The sequence below is a fragment of the Pollachius pollachius genome (assembly GCF_949987615.1).
Source record: "Pollachius pollachius genome assembly, chromosome: 19".
In the NCBI taxonomy this organism is placed as follows: domain Eukaryota; kingdom Metazoa; phylum Chordata; class Actinopteri; order Gadiformes; family Gadidae; genus Pollachius; species Pollachius pollachius.
This window is the reverse complement of record NC_136952.1, coordinates 18,783,735-18,804,475: the sequence shown is the minus strand read 5'-3', so window position 1 is coordinate 18,804,475 and position 20,741 is coordinate 18,783,735. Positions and strand designations below refer to the sequence as shown.

Sequence of the window (20,741 nt, the reverse complement as noted above, 5' to 3'; positions counted from 1 at the left end):
ATCAATGGGATTCACTAAGCTTAAACACCAAGACTGGTTTGACAACACTGCACCGAATATCCACAACCTCCTCCAGTCAAAACACAAAGCGCATGCTGCTCTCCTAGCTTACCCACAATCCCCTACTGCAAAGCGTCACTACATCTCCATCAGAGCTGAAGTACAGCGCACCCTCAGAGTCATGGAAAATGACTGGTGGACCAGGAAAGCCAGCGAGATCCAACTTTACGCTGATACAAACAACTCTCATGGATTCTATGATGCCATCAAATCCATCTATGGTCCCCAGAGGAAAAGCACAACACCAGTAAGATCGGCTGATAGGCTCACCCTACACAGGGACACTCAACAGATCCTGGACAGATGGGCTGAGCATTTCAATACTCTCCTCAACTCAGAAAACCCTTCCAACCCATCCATACTCGCAGATTTCCCAAACATCTCCCCTGTCCACCATCAGGATTCCCCGCCCAGCTTCACTGAGGTTCACAAAGCGATCAAAAGCCTTAAAAACAACAAAAGTCTGATGGAATCCCTACAGAAGTATTCAAACATGGTGGATACCTCCTCACTCGTCGGCTAAACCTCCTGATAAATGCCATCTGGTCCTCAGAAACCATCCCCCAGGAGTGGAAAAATTCAGAGACAGTCACCGTCTACAAGAGAAAGGGCGACAAAGCTGATTGCGGAAACAGCAGAGGAATTTCCCTACCCTCTGTTGCTGGCAAAGTGCTAGCCAGAGTCATGCTCTACCGCCTAGTGCCTCATATCTCAGAAGATATCCTACCAGAATCACAGTGTGGTTTTAGGAGAGACCGTAGTACGACGGACATGATCTTTGTAGTTAGGTAAGTACAAGAAAAATGTTGGGAACATCACAAGGATCTGTACTTAGCCTTCATCGACCTCTCCGAGGCGCACACCGTAAACAGGAAACTTCTCTGGGGCTTACTGGGAAAGTTGGGGGTTCCACCAAAGTTCCTCAACATTCTTAAACATCTCCCCAATTGAATGCAAGCCTGTGTTTGCATCGAGGCCATAAATCCCCCACTTTTAATGTAGAATTAAGGGTCAGGCAAGGATGTGTCCTAGCTCCTGTCCGGTTCAACATGTTCCTGTCAGCGGTCACACTCCTCTCACACAAAGCCCTGGAAACCACAGACGATGTTCACATCAAGTTCCGACTGGATGGAAACCTATTCAACATCCGGCGCCTGCAGGCCCCCACTAAAACCACCACACAACAAATCCTGGAACTCCAGTACGCTGATGACTGTGCACTCCTCGCTCACACACCAGATGCTCTGCAACCGCCACTAAATGTGGTAACCTCAATATACAGTGCCCTTGGACTCAAAGTCAACACATCCAAAACCCAGATCATTGTGTAACAATCGGCCCACCAACCGGAAGTGCCTATCTTCACCGTTGACGGCCAAAAGTTTACAATAGTCCCGCACTTCATCTACCTCGGAAAGTGGTCTCTCAGCCGCCTGCAACATCGACAGTGACATCCAGGTCTGCATAGCCCTAGCCTCTCCTTCGGTAGGCTTAAAAGCAGAGTCTTCCTAAATAGAAACCTGACAGTTTCTACTAAAGCAGCTGTATACAAAGCAGTCTGTCTGTCCACACTGCGGTATAGCTCGGAAGCCTGGACACCATACCAAAGGCACATAAGAACACCTGAGGCATTTCACATCTGCTGCCTGTAAAGGATCCTGGGTGTGTCCTTGGAGGACAGAGTCCCTCATGTGGACATCTTCAACCGCACCCACACACCCATCACCGGAGTGCTCCTTGCCCAAAGACACCTGCGCTGGGTGGGCCGTGTAGTCCGCATGCCCACCCAGCGACTCCCCCTGCCAGATCCTCTCTGGCCAACTCCAGGGAGGTCGTAGGTCTGCTGGGGGACGGCGAAGGAACGCAACAAGGACCACCTCAAAGCCCTCCTGAAGCGCTCGGACATCCTGCCAGCATCCCTGGAAAGCCTGGCTGCCAACCGTCTCACATGGCGCTCAGCCAGCCACCAGGGTGTTGCACACCTACAGGAGCAGGCCACTGAGAGAAGAAACCAGCGGCGTGCACGAACCACCAGCGCGCTGCAGGGGTCCCCCTCTCGTGTACAGACCACATCTGCCCCACATGTGTCAAACCATGCGGGACACTGGCCTCCATAGCCACATGAAATGGCATCGACGCAACCCCCCACCGATAACCCAGCTCAAGCGGAGCAACGTCATCCTCGAATACAATGGACAGCCATAAAAAAGTAAGTGTGTGTGTGTGTGTGTGTGTGTGTGTGTGTGTGTGTGTGTGTGTGTGTGTGAGACACCTAGAGATAAAGCAGCCCAGTTATTATGTTCAGATAACTGAATATGCATATCCATGTTTTAGCACAGATTATAGTGCTTGGTCTTGTTCACGGTAAAGACGTGTTCCATCCCAAGGTTTTACAAATACAATCACTCGCTCTTCCCTCCTCATATCAGGTCAACTTTATCTGCGTTTCTCTCTTCAATCAGTTACACTTACACTCGAATAATCAATTTCCTGATTAAAACCCACCAGGTTCCTTGTACAATTTCCAGCATTAGTTACATAATAATGGGCTCTTCGGGCATTCATGGACAGCCTAGTGAGGAGAGATAGCAAGGTGGGTTGAAAGAGAGAGGAAGGAATGGCGTGTGCTGCCGGTGGGAGACTAAACTGTGGTCGCTACATGGCGTATCGCCTGAGGTTACCGCACCACGGCCCGACCCTCTACACCCTGATATAGGACCATGGGCGCACACACACGCACACAGACTTGAACACACAGTTTGCATAAGGCCTCTGCTCGGCTATAAGCCAAGCCTATGTGTTAAAGTCATAGTCAGCTTTATTGTTAATTTTTTCGCATGTACCAGACATACAAAGGAATCGAAAATACGTTTCTCACTATCCCGGAGTGATATAGATAAAGTGCACAGACACAACAGATGAAGACAAGACATTTCCTAACACTAAAGTAAAGTATAAAGTGCACAACAGATAAAGACATTTCCTAATCCTAAAAATAAACAATAAAATATAAGAGTCTACTATGTAAATGTAAGAAAGTAGCAGCAAAAGGTTTCTGTAGTTATAATAGTGCAAAATAGCAGCGAAATATATATTGGATGATATATTGTAATAGCGCAAAATATAATAGCCCAGCATAAAGTGAGAGAACCTACCTACCGCTAGTGTATAGAACATCCTACACAGCACACAGCCAATTACACAGTACATACTAAACATCCCTTATAAGCCACACACAGAAGGGGTTGGATCCCAGATTCAAACTCCTCACGTTTGTTCCTTAATTTGGTGCAGGCTCGATTCGCTTTCTGCTTTTACATGTTGTTTTGTTACCTTGTTTTTTTTCTTCTTTCTAATATTTGGTTGTTAAATTTTTTTTGCTGAATGGGCATGTGGTTCTGCACGGTAATTAAGTTGCACTAAATATTAACGAGTAATTCCACAGCATTGTCAGCGTTAATGGATGCATTGCGCCACAGCGCGCCATCAGAATACATTAAACAGCTCGTAGGGCCCTCCCCCTCCACCTCGCTTTATTCCCTTCTCCCCTGCCTTCTTTTTTTTTTTTTACTCTGTCTCTTGTACTCATTGCCCCCCTCACTCTCTCCAATCATTCCCTTTATCTCCCCCTCCCTCTCACTGAGGCACAGGCCTTCTGAGATGTAGGACTGAAGATTGCAATTCGAGCACTAATGAAAAACCACACACACCCAAAGCATGTTGTACATGAGAGAGCGAGAGAGAGTGAGAGAGAGCGAGAGAGAGAGGGAGCGAGCGAGAGTGAGAGCGAGAGAGAGAGAGAGAGCGAGAGAGAGAGAGAGAGAGAGAGAGAGAGAGAGAGAGAGAGAGAGGGAGCGAGCGAGAGTGAGAGCGAGAGAGAGAGAGAGCGAGAGAGAGAGAGAGAGAGAGAGAGAGAGAGAGAGAGAGAGAGAGAGCGAGAGAGAGAGAGAGAGACAGCCAGACAGACAGACAGAGAGACAAAAAGCTTAGTGGGAAGGTGAAAGTAGAGGAATAATTGAGAGTTAGCAGGAGAATAAGAAAAGACTAACTACGAACAGTCTCTGCCTCTCTCCTCATTAATCTCATTGAACCAGATGAGGAAGAGCACTGATAACATATTTTAGATAATGAAGTATGTTTGGAGATGGTCAAAATCTCTTGCTCTAGCTCTCTCATTCTCTTTTTTATCTTTCATTACGTCTTTCTATTTATTTATTTTTTTTGCACCTGCAATATATGTGTGCACCATCACAAACACATACCCACACTGATGCACACATGCACACACACAAATGAACGCATACAAATACATGCAGGCTACAGTTAATAACATGGGTTATTTGAATATGGTTAAGTTTCCTTGTCCATACTTTCATGTGAGTGTTGTAGCTCATCGCAACTCATTAGATCCATGTTTCCAGACATCAAGGCTTTGCTTAGAATCCAGCATTTACAAGATCAAAGATTGGCACTACTTTGCTTTGTCTGCCATCTTTACGGCGGTATAACCAAATCACACATGGCACACGTCGGCAGAGCTCAGGAGGGGAGCTTTAGCGTGGCTTTGGGATGGGAGTGCTTCTGTCAGCGGGGCTAGAGAGGAGAACGGGAGGGTACTGATGTCAACCACAGTGTCCGGGGCTGGGGTCTCATTAGGGTGTAAACGGAGGGGGGCAGCATGTGGCTCAGGGGGTAGAGCGGGTTGACTGGTAACTGGGAGGTCGCTGGCTCGATCCCCCACTCCTCCTATCGAGCCGGGGATCGAATGAGCAACATCCCGGTTACCAGGTCAACGCTTCATGTTTAATGCAGCACGTAGGGAGGGATGGCTAACCGAGTCAGAACCAGTCAGGTAAGTTTGGCACGCAAACACCTTCCACTCTCTTCCCCATCACGCGAACTGAATAAGGATATTAAACTGACCAGGGTCTGTTCACATTCACTGAACACTCACTTGCTTGACTCTGATTGGGTCTTACCTTCTACCAGTAAGCTTTCATTTAGTGAGATACAGGAACACTGTTATTGCAATCAGATGCTAAAGATCTGTTGAAACCCTAACCTGATCCAACCTCTTGGTTTCAACCAAATACACATATTGTGCAGAGCAGATAATGACTTTAAGGGCCCTATCTTGCATCCGGCGCAATTGACTTTCTACACTGACGCATGTGTTGTTGCTTTTTTGCAACTGGTTCAGAGCGTTCTTTTCCCTCCACCGCCACACGTCGGTATATTAGGGAATGATCTTGAGCCCCAAGGGGCGGTTCGGCGAAAGGAGGAGGCGTGTTCTGGCGCAAACGTTCCCTGGTGCTATTTTGCAGTTTCAGAAACCGCTTGCGCCACAAACAAGGAAATACCTGGTTTAAAGTCAGTGGCGCGTTGTTCAGATGCTATTTTAAGGGCGCATGCATAATGTTTCTTGTGCACCTCGCGCATACACTTTGCTTCTCTCATCTACCTAGCCACACATTCTTGGTAAATTATTTGGGAAAGAACAGCTGATACAGCGGTAATAAGTTGTACTTTTAAATCAATGCATCTGCAAACACCGTACAGCAAACACATATTTTCTTGACACAGACATCGTGTACATGCCCATAACTTTTAGGATTGATGAGTATTTGATCGTGAGAAAACATTGTTTGAACGCGAGTGAGTGTTAAAAAGAATGAATGAATGCGGAGGCGCGTGTGTGTATATGTAAAAGAATGAATGAATGCGGGCGTGCGTGTGTGCGTCCATCTGTTTAAACACACGCAAACTAAACACGTAATGCATAATACAGTCCATGGCAATGTATATTAACGGGGGAACACATGCATATTAGGAACACAAGTCGATAACGATAATGCATACAATACTGATAAGAAACTATGTTTATAATGTATTGCGTATATCATTAAATAGAACCACAGTTACTGCATATCATATGTGTGTTAAGTTTTCTTAATTAGGCCATATTATATGGCCATATTATATGACCATAAACTGAGCAAGTAGTTTAAAATTCATGTAGACATATATCTGTCTTATCGGAGACTGCAAACGCGCTGTCAAAATATATCAACTCGTCAGATTCAAATGCGCTCATGGCTCTTAAAGGGGATGGGAGCTGGCACTCTCATTGGTTTATTGCACATTACACCCAAACCACACCTACGGGTAATTAGGCTACTTCAGACCAAAACTTTTTAGATTTGTGCCGGGTGCAAGAGTCATTTATGCGCCGGTAAAATAGCAACATCGCCATAGAACCGCCCACAAAGCTACTTGCGCTTGGCGCTTCTCACTTGCGTTCCAGACCGTTAAAATAGGGCCCTAACACTTTAAAATCATAACCTTTAAACCAACGTTGCAATTCAATTCGGGTGTTGCCTCGTGAGAGGATCCAGGTGTTACTAGTTTGCGTTTCTGCATAATATCTGTCTGTCTGCCGTTGGCTGTGCAGTAATTAATTTCCAAATATGGGCGTGAGCTCAAATGGTTCTTAGTCCTCCAGCCATCAGATTCAATAACTGAGCTGGGCTCTTGCTCTGTTCTCTCTCCTACAGTGCAGAGGAAAGCCTTCTGTGCAGTTTTCTGAAGCAGTGCTTCTTGTCCTTCATGAACACACACACCCTACCACAGGACTTATTGGCCCATCAACTTAGAATTTAGAATTTATACTTTTTTCCATGTGTTAACGTGTTTGTGTTTATGTGTGTGTGTGTGTGTGTGTGTTTATGTGTGTGTGTGTGTGTGTTTATGTGTGTGTGTGTGTGTGTGTGTGTGTGTGTGTGTGTGTGCGCGTGTGTGTTTGCCTAAATTATTGGCCACAACAATTATGTAAGTAGGATTGGATACACTAAAGGCCTTCGATAAGTTCAGTTATACAATAAACAAAACCATTTATACATTAGAACCATCTTGTTCATTCTGGGTAAACCAGGTACACATTATCCTTCAGAACATTCATGAAGATGAACTGTAGAAGCGTTGAGGCTGAGCTTGGTATAGCCTCCCATTATTCTCAATGGAGATGTTTTTAGTTCTTCTAATTTAATCCTTTATTAAATCCTCACAGCCTCCCTCATATGTTTGTGAACGTCTGCACTATGAAAACATCTCAACCACCCCCCCCCCCCCTCAAACACACACACACAATCACAATCACACACACACACCAAAGAAGGAAAAGCAAAGATAAATATCATATGTGAATAAATAAATCAACCAAATCATAGAGCTTCATGCGGCACGCCCCTGTGTCTAGCAGCTCGCCTTGTAGGTCTTGTGCTGTTGCCATCTGCGTGACCAAGGTTAGACACACACACACACACACAGGTACACGGTACCCGCTGCCGGCTGTGGTACATGTGTGACAAAACAAATTTCAAACACAAAGGAATAAGCATTATTTATAAGGTTGCTTGGGAGAGAGAGAGAGAGAGAGTGAGTGGGAGAGAGAGATGAAGAGAGAGAGAGAGAGAGAGGGAGAGAGAGAGAGAGAGAGAGAGAGAGAGAGTGAGTGGGAGAGAGAGATGAAGAGAGAGAGAGAGAGAGAGGGAGAGAGAGAGAGAGAGAGAGTGAGTGGGAGACAGAGAGAGAGAGAGAGAGAGAGAGAGGATTTATGGTAAGAGGGATTTTTTCGGTTGGACAAGAGCTAACAAGGGGAGTGCAGCATAGATGGTGTTAAAGTTTAATGGAGTGGGTGAGTGTTATTGATGGTGGCAGGGAGAGACGGTTCAAGATGGAGAGAGAGAGAGGGAGAGAGAGAAGAGGAGATGAGAGTGGAAGGAGGTGAGATGAGGTGAGATGTTGATGAAGAACGGAATAAACAAATATCAAGAAGAAGAAATCAGAATATAGAAGAATATCTATCAGAAAACAACATGGGAAGCAAGATAATGTTGAGAGATGGACAGGCCGATATATGGACAGGTGGACAGACGGATACACAGACATATACCGGACGACTGATGTTAAACGAGACAAGAGACACTTTTACTTTGAAAAACCACTGAGACATCTACAGAGAAGCAAATCAGCAGGCAGGCCGCGGGAGAACTAAAGACACAAAAGATACACAGCAAGCACACAATCCCACTGATGGACACAACACCAGACTGAAGGAGAGAGCCAGGGCCAAATGGATGAAGAGAATAAAGGACAGATTGATTGACTGACTATTTAAACCCATGGTGAGCAGGAAGGCTGTTGGCAAAAAATGTTTCAGAAGGGAGGAAAGAGACCAATTAAAAACAAGAAGAAACGACACTGGAACAGAAATATAAATTTGCACAGACACATGCACAGACAAACACATGCACACACAGCCCGCAACAATCATTCAGCAACAAGTTCCTTTATATACGTTCCCTTAGCTTATATTATTGATGACAAACACACACCCACACACACTTTCCAGCGTTATGAAAGGAGCGCTCATATTATGGCGGGTGATTCGGCTCTTCATTCATTGATATGTTAATGTCTATGCCGATGTGGTGTACACAGCCACTTTGCACTGTTTGTTATTAGCCGATGGGGACGCTGGATTTTACTTGGATCTTGACAATCCAATCACGATGTGCACAATCACGTGGCCCCCTTCACCATCTCATTAACCTAACTGTAATGTTGCAATACAGACGGCTCTGACAGTTTTATACATTCTAACAAACGGATAGCATTTGCTTGAATCTTTTCAATTACATTACATTATTTTATCTAATTATCATGTACAAAACCCAACATCCATATCGGCATAGACATTAACCTACACATTCCCTACAAGCCATATCGCCTGCCATTCATTACTAGGCAAGTAGAGAGTTTGTCTCTGTGTGTGTGTGTGTGTGTGTGTGTGTGTGTGTGTGTGTATGCGTGTGCATGTGTATGTGTATGTTTATGTGTATGTGTATTTGGGTTTGTGTGTGCTTGTGTGTGTGGTGTGTGTGTGTGTGTGTGTGTGTGTGTGTGTGTGTGTGTGTGTTTGTGTCTGTTTGTCGTGTGATGTATTATCATTTCTATGTCACACTCGCAAGACTTGGAAATAAAGAGAAATTGTGGGTGAGTCTTAAACAGAGAGAGCAGGAAAGAGTGGAGGCTCTCCACCATTGAGAAGTGTTGCATTTCAAACAGCTATGATTGATAGGCAATATTCCCCACACCAATCACAGAAAACATTGCACTAATTGGTTGAAATTTGCCGGGAGCCGTCTAAAATCTCATAAAGAGCCAGGCCCAGTTACTCTAAACAGAAACTCTCAAAGTGCATTGCATTCCCTTATATCTGATGGATGGCTTTTCCTAAACACTACACTCAAATAAAAACTCTTGTATCTTGATTACATCACCCTAAAACAGGTTGAGTTGAGTGTTAACGCCCAACCTAGCATTGGCGCTAGCAGACATCTCAGATTCGCTTCTCTTCTGCATTCAAAATTGAAAAACAATTTCTACTTTGACCTGGTTTACGTAAACCTTTCCAATCTCATCCAATAATATTACAGCTTTATTTGGTAGTCATAAATCAACAGAATCTAAACGCTAACACATTTGTCTATTTTAAAATTGAACAGAAAATTCTGTCAAGGATAAAAATTACATTTTTACAACTATAAAGCACTGTATAGTTTCATAAGACTATATATTTCTTATAATTTAATTGATTATTTAAATGAAATGTGAAAGTTGCTTCTATCTGTTAGAAAAGGATTGGAGATCAAAGTAGATTGGGATAAAAATGAGGACAATTTTGAAAAACATCATCTTGTTTAAACTATGTAACACACACACACACACACGCACACACGCACACACGCACACACACACACACACACACACACACACACACACACACACACACACACACACACACACACACACACAGACAAACAGACTCACTCAAACATACCCCACCTGTCGGGGTGGAGGGAAATGATTGAAATCATGAATTTCAACACATTTCCATCTTGAGATTTATACATCTAAACATCTAAACCATAACTTTATTAAAATATGTGGTCAAAAATATTCCTGTGTGTTTGTGTGTGTGTGTGTGTTTTTCTCTGCACTTAATCTTAATCTTCTGTTTCCACTCTTCTCCTGTATAAGTCACTCTCTGTTTCATCATTGCGATTTAAACTGCTTCCCCCATCATCCCTCTCTCTGGCCCTCTCACTTATCTCTCTCTATCTCATAACTCTCCTCTTTCCCTCCCTCTGTGTATTATATTCCTCTTCTTCGTCTCTTTCACCACTCTTGCTCATCTATTTCTATCTCATACACTCTTTATCTTTCTCTCTCTGACACTTTATTTTCTATCCTTCCATTTCTTAATCCTTCCTTCCCTTTCCCACTCTTTCCCCTCCATTTCTCGCTCATCTTCGTTTTTATCTCACCTTTTGCTCATCTTCGTCTCTCTCTCTCTGTAATAATATACATTTCAGTATAACCTTGAATTCAGTGTTCTGATTCTAGTGCTCTGGGGCCATACAGGACTGATCGATTGTAAAGCATGGAAACCTGTATCATTTTGAAGTTAACGTTTACTAGATTTTGTAAGCTGTTAGCTGCTGATATCGGAAAACAAATTCAAACATCTGCTTTGGATTGATCATATTAAAAGGAAGAAAAAAACAAATAACACACACATATACACACACACAAAAACACAGACACACATACACCTAGTTGATTATTTTTGAATGCGGATTACGCAAAGTACAAAATGTTCCTGAATGAATGATTTTAAGCCTGTAGATGGTATTCGTTAATCATCACACCTACGTTAGCATTTTGAGTGGGCCTCCTTAATGTTCAAAGGCAGAGATTCCTGATAAACGTCCTTATGCCAGTTCAGGAATACATCCGGTTGCACTTTAGAATAACTGCAACTATGAAGCATGAATAAAGTAGAAGCAAACATTGAACTTATTAAAAGGTCTTCAGTAGTCCTTTATAACTACCTGAGCGATCAATCACTTTATATGTAATTTACACATACTTAGAAAGGCATAGATTTAGTTTGAGCTCAATTTAGATAAGCTCATACAAAATGCTAAACTAATGCTTTCACTACCGGGACTAATCATGAATGGCATTATTAAGGGTTTATAAAGCATTATTAACAAATTGATATAGTTTGTAAATCATAAATTTATGCTTCGTAGTTAATATTTTCTAAAATTATCGTAAATGCAGAATTCACTTTTTACTACTGCTTTATTATTATAGAAGTTGCAGTTAAGTGCTGCGATACATTTGATTAAAAGGTAATTCTTAAATGACCTCCTCATTCTAAAATATACATGTTCTTTATCCATCCACTTTGTGTATTTGTGTACTGACATGAGTCTCCTCAGTGATGTTTCACACAGTCTCTCAAGCTGTCTGTCACCCTTAGTGTAAAATCTGTTAAAAAATGAGGATTTGCCGTTTAATCTACTTCAACGCCCACTAATTAATACCTGTACTTTACAGATGTAACTAACTGCTCCCATCGCTATCATCCATTAACCAGACACTCCCAACGGCAATATCTCAGGCACAAAGTAAAACCAACTTTTGACAAATCCCCCGTTTGGTCTCTTCTGTCTGAATCAATACTGGTAATTCGTCTCACCCCCCCCCCCCCCCCCCCCCCCTCGCCGGTTGCCAGGGGACCGCAGAGGAAATCATTTACACGCATTAGCCAGTGTTTAAAACCCACCACCACTACCACCACTGGCAGCCATGCTCTTGTGTGCTGCTGAAGTCTGGGTAATTAATTTCAGCCCGGCCATGCAGACATCACCATGTTATTACGACTCCTATTAATTAATGAATAGTTTATACTCTTGAAAAACACTCTCTCTCACACACACACACACACACACACTTTAGAGTGTCACGCAAACAGTGTCATTATTCCCTCTCTCTATATATATAAATCGCCCTATCTATCTCACTCTCCCTCTATCCATCTAAATATATCCATCAATGTCTCTTTGCCATTGCCTAAGCAATTTACCAAAAACAATGTTACAGGCGTGGGATCTGTGTGCCTGTTTTTCTACTCCTGTCTGTTTCCCCCGCCCCCGTTTCTTCACAGGTGAGCTGGAGTAGTTTTCCCTCAACCCTTACTGTGGTCAATCAGAAGTGAGGCCCATCAATAAATGTAGCACACCTGCGCAACTATCTCGCTCCTGGTTGGCATACTGGGAACAGCAGGAGAGGGTGTATCACTTACACAGAAGGCAGTGATTGAATACTTAAAGGAGACAGGATTATTTAAAATAATTTAGTCTTTATATAGCCTAAAATATAAATACTACCCCCCCCCCCCCTTATTTGCCAACTTATTTATTTATTGATTTATTTTAGACCATAGACAAATACATAAATGCTGTTGTTACATCCTCCGATACAGTTGGTGGCGGTATGCACCAAGAAAGCTATCGTTGCAACCCGCCAAAAAACAAAAAGAAAAGGAGAAGAAGAACTCCTGCGAGCGCTCTCTCCTCTCTCTCTGATCCCCGCTGGCATGCTGGCTGCTGCCTCAGCCCTTCCTTTGTGTTTTGTCAGCCTTAGTTAAATTTGTAAATGGTACTTGGTGGGGGGTAGGAAGCTACCCTACAAATGCATTCAAGTAGTTACTTCTTTGTTAAACACACTAGGTGAGTTGGTTGTAGGCACCCTTGTATTTTTCCTGAACCACCCTTTTTTTTATATGAGCAGAGTAGGCCTTTCGTTGTTTGATTTTTGGTTGCAGAGTTGATGAATATTGAGGCCTAGTTTTATTATACTTGTTTAATTTGTTTGGCAGCTTCCTTTTGGTCCCTTCTTTATGAAGATATTATTGTAGCAAAAGTCTTTAGCACCTGTAACTGCAGATTTTGTATGCGTACACTAAAGTCACAAATGTGTTAACAGTAAATTTGAAGTCTCAAATATTTATTTTGCATGTGTACTCTAAAGTCACAAATGTGTAACAGTATATTTGAAGTCGTAAATATTTTTTTTACCATTGTTAACACTAAATAGGGTCTACGAGTTCACAAGTCTGTGTTACAGGTGCACAAATCCTATCCTGTGCATCACAATTTCATAGAGTCATGCAATTGACACTTTTGCTACAATCATTGCAGCGCAGTTGGTGTAAAACACATTCGCACACCCGTGTTTCATAATCTGAGAACATGCCCAAAATGTGTGCATTCGTAACCCAAATGTGAACTAATGCATCAGAAGTTGCACATCTGTGAACAATTTCCTCGCAAATAAAATGGTATAGAACGCTATGTTGATTCAGCATTTTGATGAGCGAGCACAAGTCCATCGTTACAACTGCTCGAAACTGCTCCTGCAAGTCTCAGCTCTGGGGTTTTTTGCAGGTAGTTTTGCAACACGTCTAGGTGGTACATGTGTACCGAAAGTGATTTGTATCCATATGAGGCAGAGCGTCCTCATTTACCTCTGGTTCGACCAAAGGGGACGTAGCAAACCAAAAAATAACAAATAAAACAAACAAATACATTTAGCTTCCTATGGATTTGGTAGGACCCCGAAGTAAAGCTGCATATCACACACACCAGAAGAGAATATATGTTCCAAGATATTTTCCGATGAATGAAAACACAAACAAACACACTCACACACACATCTGCACATTCATTCACATACACACAGAAAAACACGCTCACATAAATGCACACTTTCATTTGTGTACGCACAGACACACATGTTTTTATGAGGTCATAGGGTACTCTTCCAGGTATGCTTTCGCCTGATTGGCTGACTGGACACCGGTGGAGGTTTCAGGTCAGACGTGAATCTATCCAATAGCCGGTAGCCGCTATCTAGCCTAACATCTCTGTTCTTGTCCCAACCTATCCTGGCCTTGTCCCTCTTTTCATTGGTTGATGAAAAGTGGCCGGCTTGACTTTGGTGCTCTGCCGTTCGTTGCGCTTTTCTCTCAACGGCCACTTTTCTTTTAAAGAATTAATCATGTTAATTCTATGCAGTCTAACATTTAATCGACATTTAATTTATGTGCATTTTCTTTCATTATTCATTTTTTCAAGCACTACTTTCTGAAGATTATTATTTTTTATATTCACTCTCACTCAATTAAATGTGTCTTCTCTCTCTCTCTCTCTCTCTCTCTCTTTATTAGATGTTGTGTCTTTACTTTCCAGCTCTCTCAACCCTTGTCAGATTTAGTCTTTCAACAGACTCTGTGATTCACCAGAGACCATCCCAAATGTGACTTTAAATTAACATGTTATTACTGATTGCAGACAAGCTAGCAGCAAGCTCAGATCTGTGTGAGTGGCGCATTTTACCTTCTTTCGTTTCAAATAGTTTCAGCAAATCATGGGGTTGGGATGTGTAAGCACACGTTGCATGGGGAATGGGTACCTACTTGAAAAAACCTGCAACTACTACTTTAGATAAACTTAGACAAAATGCTTAACTAATACCTTCTACCTACCTTCTGAATTGCAGCATTATAAAGTGTTTATAGAGCATAATTAATTATCTATCAAATCATTTAATAATAATTTCCAAATGATTATGAACAGCTCACTAATGAATATTTATGTGCTTCATAAATGAGTAATTCACTTCATTTACCACTGCTTTACTAATGTTTAAAGTGCTACAGACTTATTTTCTCCTCCACTGGGGATCACTGACTGGTTTCCAAGAAGAGGCTTGAAACTCTTCCCGTACAGAAGTCTCAGGTCATCTAAGCTCCTGCAATGTAGAATCATGTTCTTCATTTGGGGTGCGCTCAACAGAAAGTCCCTACCGAATCCTCTGCATCCAACCGCATGCAGAGGATTCGGTTGGATCTCTTGACAAAATGTTCAATACCAAGTGGATGCTTAGGTGTACTCTTTTATATGTAGGCTACATCTATACTGTACCTTAATCTGTTTTACCAACTGTGTTCATTAACCACTATACATAATACTTCAACATAGTATTCATTTTCCTATGGGGACCAAGACACTGATTGTCTGTCTGATTTCATATCCTCAGTATTTATGACATAATTATAAAACCTAACTTACCACCCGACAACTGCGTGGATCTCAATGCCAGCCATCCCCACCAGAAGAGTGCTCTCCATGTAGAACAGTCATTTTCCCATTCTCACAATCAGTTTCTTTGTCGTGTCCCAGACTGGCCACTATAGAAATACATCCATCTATCGTCTTCTGAAGCACCATCTAGCCGCTCTCCAATGAGATTTCCGCTGAACGATTATCTCCGTAACAAGAAAATACTGCGTAACTCCAACTCATAGATGCTGTGAAGTATATACGTTTGGTTATAGGCTAGTCAAACTTCTAGATCCATTGGATTACCGGACAGATAACCAAGATATCCAGCCAGTGCTCATACAATCGAACATCACAGCCAGAGCACTTCTTCAGAATAACACTTTATCATTCGCATCACAACAGCCAACAGTTTGTCAAAATGGGTACCAACTTGTGGGGCAGCATTAGCTAAGCAGGTAGAGTGGGTTAACTGGTAACCAGAAGGTTGCTTGTTCGATCTCCGGCTCCTCCTAGCTAGAGTGTCGAGGTGTCCCTGATCAAGAGACCTCACCCTGACTCCCGACGAGCTGGCTGTCGCCCTGCGTGGTTGACTCCGCCGTCGGTGTGTGAATGAATGATTGTAAGTCGCTTTGGAAGCGTCAGCAAAATCCCCTAAATGTAAATGTAACTGCTAGCCAACTACAAAATATGTAGTCAAGTGTAACATCGTACACCTTTCACAAAGTTTCACTATGCTAGATCTTAAAAAAACGTATTGGCTCTACTTGACATTTAAGAGGTGACAATTTAGAACGATTTCCTAATCACTTGGATTCTCCCTGCGTCTGTACAAACATAAGCAAGTTAAATTGTGGCTGCAGTTTACGAAATGATTAAATATGTTTCTCCCGGATATTGCCAGAAGTAGGCATTTTTGAGGGGGTGATTGTGTTTGGTTTTTCTTTAAACACTGGCATCACAAGCTGCCATCCATTGTATGCCATCATTAAGCTAGTTTAAGCTAGTCTAAGTTCCTAAATCAGTAAAAAGCTGTTAAATGGCCTTTTGTGTCTCACTGTTCAGATATTTCCTCCACAAAAGCGCAACTTCATTGAAGGACTAAATATGCACTGCATCTTTATCTTAGAACTTAGTTTGGAGTGTATTATCATATATTTTTTCTGGAGCATAACCCTGAGAAGATAAAAGATATGTCTGGCAACAATATGGTATGCCATTCATCATCTCCAGCACGGCATACAAAACATGAATATGCATCTTCCCTCAGGCAAAAATATGTTTGACAGGGTGTGTGTATGTCTGTGTGTCAGTGTCTGTGAGTGTGTGTGCGTGTGTGTGTCTGTGGGTGTTTGCGCGTGTTTGTGTGCACTCACATGTGTGTGCGTGTGTGTATGTTTGTGTGTGTGTTTGTGTGCATGCACATGTTTTCGTGTGTGTGTGTGTGCGCATGTGTGCGCATGTGTCTGTGTGTCTGTGAGTGTCTTTGCGCTTGTGTGTGTGTGTGTGTGAGAGCGCATGTGTGTGTGTGTGTGTGCGTGCATATGTGTGTGTGTCTGTGTGTGTGTGAGCATGTGTGTGTGCGCGCATAAGCGTGTGTGTGTGTGTGTGTGTGTGTCAGTGTGTGTCTGTGCACGTGCGTGCTTCTGTGTCCGTGTGTGCGTATGAGTGTGTACCTGTACTCTTCCTGGGTGAAGACTGGGATTGCGGACGGCTGCAACACCGTCACCTCCACTAGGGTCCTGTTCTCCTTCACAGGCTCGCCATCGTCATAGGCAACCACCACCAACTGTCAATCAAGCAGCCGGTGTCAGCAAACACAGTTAGCAAGCACTTGATACCTTATTTGGTTGACTTGCAAAAATGGCTCCAGGGAAATTGCCACAATCAAACGATCCATTCACTGCTTGTTTCTGAGAATGAAAGCAATAAATTAACCTCCCAATAGTCCTCTCAACACGACAAACTCACACTTTAATAGGCACTGGGGTATTTTCCAAACTCTTGCTAACAAGGACAATTCAAAAATGAATCCCTGTGCGCTGAAAAAACTCATGTGCACGGCAAACAGTCAGGGCGAAAATGTTACCCAAACCAAGAAAATGCGAACGAATGGCAGAAGTTTAGCGGCTTTCTGTTGCCGTGGCTCCCCGTATTCCCCCACCTTTGGCGTGGCGGTGCCACTCCGTAGGCAGGTACGAGGACAGAACACGGGCAAACCAAACCAAATAGACCAACCTGACAGGACAGACGTGAACAAAAAACACAAAAAAGATAAAACAAAAAGGGAGAAGAAAATATTCCACGGCCATTGCACTATTGTGAGATCGGTTCCCTGAGCTCTGGCAAGAAAAACAACAAAGAGAAATAAGTAAGATCCCCGTTTTAGTGCTTTTGGACGCAGGTTCCCAATCAATAGGGATTCCTCAAAAAAAATTGCTTCTCCGCACAACTCCAGCCGACTAGCCTTGCTATTGCCAGACCAAGATCAATAATAGATTGCACGTTGGTCTGGGGAGGCTGCTGTAATTTTCTTCAGCACAAGAGGCGTGATCAATGGGCCTAGTTCAGCTGACTCTGTACGCTATTGGCTGCTTGCCGTCGATTCCCTGTCATCCCTGTGTTAAACCAGCCGATAGCGCGCCAGGGGGGGAAGCCATCTCGGTGATTGGCTCCCGCAAAAGCGTATCGGAAGCAACAAGAAATGCATTGCTCTTCTCCAGACCCTTCTGCAGGGCGAATCCAAATCGCCGGAAGAACGGGGATGCTGAAGTCGGCATCTTGGACAGTGCCCAATGCGAGTGTGAAGACCCGCTACAAACTGTGGAACACATGTTAACTAGTTGCCCCAAACACCGGCCCCCAAACAAACGTGGTCTAATGGTCTTGATCTTTGGCTCGCCTCAACAGCGCTAAAGGTCTAAGGACACACCCCAGAAGAAGAATAAAAAATGATTCACATTGAGACTTGTAACAAAAATCCCCTATCAACCTAGGGGTCAGGGCCTTGGGGTCAGGCCCTTTGGGTCAGAACCTCGGGGACAGGACCTTCATCATCTTCATCAACGTTTTGAGAACAAAAAATGTGGTGACGGCCAAAAATAATGAGGGACCACCCAATCGTAAACTGCTCTACTCACACTATTACTTTGGCTCAGATTTGGGTTTGCATACTCACGCTGAACTTGAGATTCGGCTCTTCGTTGAGGTTGACTCTGGTCACCACGTTTCCAGTGGTCTCCTCCACGTCGAAGATACTGGAGGAGTAGAGATGAGCCTGCTGATCTACCCTGTAGCGCACCATCCCCGCAGGAGTACCCTGGACAGACGACAGGGGGCACTGTTTAGCACCCAAGGGACAACGTTTATCAGCGTAAGATAGACCTGTGGAGCAGAGGTGGAGCTCTTCATATGGTGAGTTTCTTTTTGGATAAAATCGTACGTTGTGATAGAGAGGTGCAGTTTTAGAGACGGATGCTGGCTCACTAACTAACCAACTAACTAACTGACATACTTGCATACTAACTCGCTCGCCCGTTGAGCGAATCACTCACAAACTACCTTTCCATTTCCTTCATCTGCTTATTTCCTTGGTTCAAAAAAAAAAAACTGCTTAAAAATGATGCCCTATTTAAAAAACTGAATTTCACAAATAATTATATTGACTAATGAAAAGTTGGTGAATACACTAGAAATGGACACAATAAAAATAATCTGAATAAAAAATAACAGGGTAGAACAGAAAGAAAAGGGTTTTTACCGAAGGGTCAGAGTCAGTGGCCGTCACCGTGGTAACGATGGTTCCCTTTACAGCGTTGGGGGCGACCATGCCGCGGTACGCTGACCGGCTGAACACTGGAGGGAAGTCGTTCATGTCCTTTTGAAACCCACACACACCCACACACACACACACACACACACACACACACAGACACACACACACACGTGATAATTTAGCCATGACCAGAACTAAATGAGGGGAATTACTGGCGAGAACATTTGATTTCGGTCCATTTGCTATAAAAGATAGTATGAATTCTCTGCTGATCAAAAAACATCAAAGCCCCATCTTCAGAAGACGGAGAAGAAACGGGTTTAGAAATAGATTTTGAAAACATATAGAAACTGGTTAGAAGATGCTTTAGGAGATGCTTTTTAGGAAGATGGTTAAGAGCGGTGCCGTTGTGAAGAAGATAATTGGATCAAGCTGCTGGACTCAGGCATGTCATTTCAATTCAACATAATAACACCTAAACCACATCTCCTTTTTAAAAAGCTTTAGTGAGACCGACCGACCTTGTTGCTTTCAGATCAGAAAAACGATATGGCAGCCGAAAACACAGCATGGCAAACAACAAGCATGAACAGATTAAAACCATGGTTCCCGGATAATCATCAGTGTGTTTGGCAAATTAAAAGAAAATCTTCTCAAAGAAAACAGGTAATTTATGGAGAGAAAGTATTGGCTGGTGCATGTTTCTAATGATTAGTGTGTTCCTAGAGAAGGGCTGAGTGCAAAGGACTGGGCACAAATTACTTCCTTTGCCTCAGTTTGATCCAGGAAAAACTCTGAACCAAGTTCAAAACATATTCCCTACTTGACACACCGACTTGAATCAACCGTTTCCAACTTTATCAGAACAGCTCAGCTATTCTCTATTTTATCTCAAATGTAATCAAACTTTCTCACTTTAGCTATTTGTTTAACTCTTCACTTTATTTGCTTCCAACCATTTGACATTTTTTAAATGTAGTGCATGTTTACATTTTTTACTCCATTCAGACTTTTGAACATAAAGACACTTTCTTTACGTTTTAAACCATGTGGCTTTATTCATACATATTTTTAACCTCACTTTGCACTAAAGCAGTCATTGCACTTTCTGCAGGAAATGCATTTTCTAGTAGAAAATAAGCTTAAAAATTAAAATAACTAGTGGTGCGTCTGGTGTGCAATCTGCTTCACAGCCACCTTTAGAAGCCGGTATCGAGAGTCGTTTAAAGGATTGTATAGATATGGTTCATAAGCTGGTTCAGAAGCCAGTTCAGAATCTGGTTGAAAATGTGGTTTAGAAGCTGGTTTATAATATACATTCCATATTGAACCCAGGCATATGCCTTATAGTTAACATCATCACACTGGGGCTCGATAAGAACACAAACATCCTGTGTAGTACCTGCAGCACCAACACGGTGTCTAAATCACACACAGTGGGCCTTTAAGACCCCATTACACACCATAATTACCTTGCAGGAAGAGCTACAGGCCATGTCTAGAGAGGCCTGAGTGTGTTGCTTCATCACTGCTCTTATTGCCTTCATAACCTCCTTGTTAGCTATTATATTTCATTTTATCCCTTGTTTTTGTTGCATTGCTATTGTCTTTTATTGCAGGTTTTGTTTATGCCCATACCCAAGAACGTGCATGCACATATGTACACACACACACACACACACACACACACACACACACACACACACACACACACACACACACACACACACACACTCCCTGGTTCCTGTTAAATCAATTTGTTTTGTCAGGTAGACGGCTCAAGTGCCTTGACGTTTTGAATAATTAATGTGGTTTTATGCCTTCCTAAGGCTGTCTAATATATTAAACAGTGAGCAGCAATGGAAATA

General features: G+C 42.9%; 1 protein-coding gene across 1 annotated transcript in view; it reads right to left on the bottom strand.

Moving 5' to 3' along the window:
- LOC307090604 (protocadherin-15-like) overlaps positions 1-20,741 on the bottom strand; it is a gene marked incomplete at its 3' end in the record, with an annotated part of 172,862 nt that overhangs the window by 37,021 nt on the left and 115,100 nt on the right. Inside the window, 3 exon segments of the mRNA XM_079757338.1 lie at positions 16,775-16,887; positions 18,277-18,417; positions 18,859-18,975. Of these exon segments, the coding sequence (XP_079613464.1) occupies positions 16,775-16,887; positions 18,277-18,417; positions 18,859-18,975 (371 nt within the window).